Here is a 5193-nt window from a genome sequence, read left to right as displayed (position 1 = left end):
CTCACTTTATCTCTTATGTATTTGGTCTTATTGTTGACCTAATTCAATAATAAATGTTGTCTCCTGTTTAAGGTTGATTATTCGAAATTTCTTGATTTACGCTAATACAACATTAGTTTTTAAATATGAATATTGACAGGTGATCTACTCCTACACAATATCGGATTGATCTATGATGCTATAGTTTCCTAACTTCAGACATAAACTAATGAGAATAAAAACTAAGTTTATTTTGAGATCTCCAATCAATCCACATATATCTTATTATCATACCTATAACACTACAAATATCATACATATTTTCCATTATATTTACCAGCTTACATTATATATAGGTTAGTCATGTACCGGCTTACCAAAATCTAAAAAAAAGGTCGAGGTATAGTTCTCATCATGCTTCACAAAATATATGTAATATTCTAGCCTCATTTGATAGAATAATTTTTATAATCGGTTCATGATTATGTATTTTTCTTTTTCCTTTTTAAATACAATTATTACGATAAAATAACGGTTGAAGTAATCATAGGTCCTTAGTTCTCCGTGGTTAAAAATATTAATCAAATCTTTAAACTAAAAAAATTGTAATTGAATCCTTAAAATGTAATCTATGTAATTAATTTCGGAAAATTAATTTATGGCGGGCGGCAACTTCCACAATCATAGGAAATTGTAAAATTTTCAAAATATTTAATATGGCCAAATATCCTTTTAATTTCTTGAAATAACGCCTTTTGCTTTGTCCCAAGAAACATCAAAATTTTAAAAAGTATAATGTGTTCATTCACGTCGTATTCTATGTAAACACCCAAAATAACAAAATAATGAAAAAGGGACCATAAAGAAAGAAACAAGAAGTGTAAAAAAGAAGAAGAAATAGGAACAATGAAAAGAAGAGAAAGAAAAAAAGACGCTTACCTTAAAGAATTACTTTCTTATATTGAATCTTATAAACTGAGATATATATACAAAAAAAAAAAACTCGTAAAAGATGAGTTATCACTTAACCCTTAACGTAACATTTAAAAAAAATTACACACAATTTTTGGATTCAATTAGGACCAAACACTTTTAGGAACTAAATAGTTAAACTTTGAAAGATATAACGGTATTCATCCATTTAAGAAAGTTAATTACAATAATTTTACGAATTCAAAATTTCAAGGAGTAAGCTTTTGTAGTTTAAAAACCTAATTCAAAATTTCTAAACAATTCAAGCACCTACTGAATTTAATATGACCTAGAAGCAGTTATCGTTTGTCTTCTACTATTTTATTTTTCTGCAGAATCTTTGAAACAAATTTAAAATTGCAGCAGAATTGCATGAAAGTGCCAAAAAAATTACAACAAGTTTAAAATAATTTTACGTCAATTTGATATGATGTTATTGATTATAGAATGACAGCATAGAACAGTCAACATTGTCTCCTATTCTTGTAATAAACAAGGATCATAGAAAAAGTTGAGCACCAAACAATGGTATTAAAGTCGCTTACATTTTCAACGCTCACAGACATGAAAAGCATTATATACCAATCCTTGGGTGTGATGGGCTGATTCAGTGATAAAATAAAACAGAGGGACTAGTTATGCAGTGAAAAGTCAAAAACTTTTACCATGAGAAGCATGAATAAAAGTTAATGAGATGTACGAAATGAAAGAAAAAGAAGAAAGGAGGAAAAAGAGGAGGGACAGACCGTACTGAAGCACATTAAGGCTAAACCTCTCTATAACACAAACCCAAAAACTAAAAAACAAAGTGAAGAGATAGATAGGCATGAAAAGAAAAAACACGAAGCCTAAAACACTGTGTGATTGATTAATCAGCTTGGAACCACATGTTACGTGGGACCAAACATATCAAAAATCGATCATTTGCATGAATCGTAAGGCAGTTAACGCTTCACAACCAGATCGTACAACACACCCTAATCACGCCCTCCCAAGAGTTGGTGCTATCATATAATACACATATCATATCATTTCATAAATCTTATCACACATTGTAATAATACACTAACCCAAATAATATAAACACAAAAAATAGCCAAATTTTCCACACAAAAAAGAGCTGTGCATAATCTCCTAAGAACATCCACTAAAATTCAGAAATCACAAATGGTAGGAGACATACTTGTTTACATATACAAATAGAGTAGAAGCTAAACACCAAGAACAATAATAATAATAATAAACATTCTGTCATTGTATTTGTATCGTTGATTGCAAGTTCAACATTTCCAGCCGAATCATAGGCATGCATAACCACTACAATCACGATTCACGATGTAGATTATAATCAACACCATACTGAACAAAATAAAACTTTAATACCTTTGGTTAATATAAACTTATATAAAGTATTTGTTGTTATTATTATTATTTTTAATCTACAAAATTTCAACCTCTATACAAAGGAGATCGTTCCTGAACAACTTTAGAAACCTTCGATTGCCGGAAAGCCTTCATCGGGCTTGGAAAGAACCACCCTCTCCCCTTTGTCCGCGGTCTCAATTCTCCGTCGCCGGAAACCGCAGTAACCGCCACTGACTTCGACCGCACCATCACCGGATTTACGCTCCCATCGCCGTCGTTTCCCCCCGTCAAAATCTTCTTTGACTCCCACTCCTGCTCCGGCGCGCCGCCTCTCGTGCTCTTCTGCGACTTGAACATTGACCAGAAAGACCTCGCCGACCTGCTTCCGTTCAACGCCGGCGAGTCCTTCGCGCTGTCGAGATCCAAACCCCGGTCGCCGCCGCCGGAGAACCTAGACCGTGACCGGAGAAACGGAATCGCCATGGAGCGGGAGCGCCGGAGCCCTGGCTCCTGCTCGATGAGGTTGTGGACGCGCCCGACTCCACCGACGCTGCCGGCGCCGCCATGTAATCGAGAGAAGGAGGAGGAGGAGGAGGAAGACGAGGAGGAGCTAGTGGCATAGCAGGAACAAGGGCGGACGTTAGCACAGTCAGGGCACAGAGTTACGAGACGGTCGCGAAGACAAGTGGGGCAAATTCCGCTTCTTCTTCGCTTGGATGGATGCTTGGCACACTTCCAAACTTCTTCTTCGTCCAGGTACAACGCCATTTTCTTTCTCTTGAAGTTTTTTTCTCTCTCTCGTTCTCCGCTTAATTTTCTTGTTCTATGTTTCTCTGCTGAACTTTCTTTCTTTCTTTCTACCTCTGTTTGTTTTTCTCTCTCGCTTTCATTGAGGGGTGAGGGATTTAAAAGGAGTAGAGTTAACCATGGTTAGCGTTACAAGGGGCGCGGTTTAACCAGGGTTAGTGACTGTTGGGGGAACCAAACGCCCCGTTTTGGGTAACGGTTCGGGTTTGTAGAATCGAGTTAGTGGGTTAGCGGCGTTTTATGATTTGGTCCTTAATTGGGGATATGATTAACGGGAAAGCCATTGGCATTGGTGTGTGACTTTTTTACAGAGAAAAAAAAAAAACAGAAGAAAAAAGAAGAATTGTTGTGTGGTGTGTGCGTTTCAAAAACTGAAAAGGTGAATGTGATTGCTGGGAGTGGATGTGTGTTGACACCTTCTAAGTCGTAAAAAGTAATGCAGCGTTGCAGACACAAGGAATGCATTTTCACATCTGAGATGGGACTACAAAGCAACCCAACAACTCAGGACTGGTCCCACTCCCAACAAGATTATTACTTAATAATGGACACTTACATTTCCACATTTTTCTTCTCTCAAATATTTTTAACTCTTTTTAATATATTTACTATAAATTACAAAGTTAGATTAACTAGTATTTAATACCATGTGTTTACTTTCTCAAATATAAAAATATCCACTTTAAACTCTTTTAAATTATGTTTTATTTTACCATATCATGTATTTGATAAAATTTTAATTTAGAATTGAACAAATTGGAAAGTAAACGCAAATTAGTTTAGATGCCTTTTTCATTAAATTTGTCGTTTTTGTTAATCAACACATGATGATGATTTCGATTATTTTATGGAATATGTTAAAGTTGATTGTTGTGTGGAAGAAACTTTGACTTAGTGATAGTCTTCTTCCTCCTTGATTTGAATCATTTTTTTGAACAAGGACAAACCTGAATTTAAAACAAAATTTGTTATGATAGATTAAAATTATTTAAAGCGCACAAGTTGTTTGCAGAATACAAAATATTGCAGAATAAGAGCATTTAAAAGCACACGGAGTCCTCTAAGGTCAAAAAGTTAATACGAAAATTCTTATGAGGGAAACTATTCCCATGAAATTCAATATAGCACGCCTCATCGCAAAAATGGTCAAAGGCATTGAATAACCGAGTCTCTTAATTGCTCGGTTTGAGCGTGTCAACGTGCACGTGCAAAGACAAGAAGAAACGGAGCCACGAAGGAGCAACATTTCTCGGAACATTTTTACTTTTGCGTTGTTCAGGATCTGGTGTGACCAATAATTATCATCACATTCTTGAGACAAGGCAAAAATTTCAAAGGCGGTAGTAGATATAATTCAAAATTGAAACGTAATACTAGAAATAAGTGGTGCACCTAAAAATATTTATAGGTGGAGGAGATGTATGAAAAGAATTATCTTGGCCCACATGGTGATAGGAATTAATTGTGAAGATGGAAGCTTTTTGTTGTGGCTATTTTTCGACAAGGATTTTGTTTAATGTTTTGTTGGGTGGTCTTTTCAGAGGGATGGTTACGGTAAAGGGTTTAATACTTTACATTTGCCTGGTTTTAATAGATATTGTTACTTGGGGTTGTGAGCATGTCCCACTAAAAGTACGCTAAATCGCATCTACCTCCTGCTGGTACTTCTGTAGGACGTCTCTCTTCTGTTTAACGCATCTAATCAAACACAAATTAACGAGAGTTAAACTTTCTCTAACCACAAACCCAAACTATGTCTTAGCCAATGCACAACTCACTCTCTCTACACCACTCATGGAAGAAAAAAAAAAAGAGACACTGACCCGTCTCTACCCCTCAAACCCAATACGGGATTGTGTCGGCACGTGTTCAAAATACTTCGAATTTATAACCCCAAATTACATTTTCTTTCCAAAGCTATGGATCTTTGCACAACAACAATTCCTCTCCCTTTAATTATTTTATCTTTACATGGTTATTATTCATTGAGGCTGAGATTCTTGGATTTTATTACAATTGCACTTGGAACAAAATGTTACTTCCTTATTTAAAAATAAATAGAACAAATCA

The 5193-nt window shown here is 35.4% G+C and overlaps 1 protein-coding gene across 1 annotated transcript; it reads right to left on the bottom strand.

Annotated features, from left to right (window-relative positions):
* Positions 1-2177: 2177 nt before the first annotated feature.
* LOC137811259 (DUF740 family protein) lies at positions 2178-3304 on the bottom strand. Its single transcript, XM_068612930.2, has one exon. It carries the CDS (start codon positions 3082-3084, stop codon positions 2401-2403), a length of 684 nt encoding a protein of 227 aa, XP_068469031.1. The 5' UTR covers positions 3085-3304; the 3' UTR covers positions 2178-2400.
* Positions 3305-5193: the final 1889 nt, after the last annotated feature.

Source organism: Phaseolus vulgaris, chromosome 2 (assembly GCF_051622355.1).
Source record: "Phaseolus vulgaris cultivar YP4 chromosome 2, ASM5162235v1, whole genome shotgun sequence".
NCBI lineage: Eukaryota > Viridiplantae > Streptophyta > Magnoliopsida > Fabales > Fabaceae > Phaseolus > Phaseolus vulgaris.
This window is presented reverse-complemented; position numbering and strand designations above follow the sequence as displayed.

What these genes read in the sequence shown, in the direction of transcription:
- LOC137811259 (XM_068612930.2), bottom strand. Translation starts at nt 3,084, where the DNA reads ATGGCGTTGTACCTGGACGAAGAAGAAGTTTGGAAGTGTGCCAAGCAT.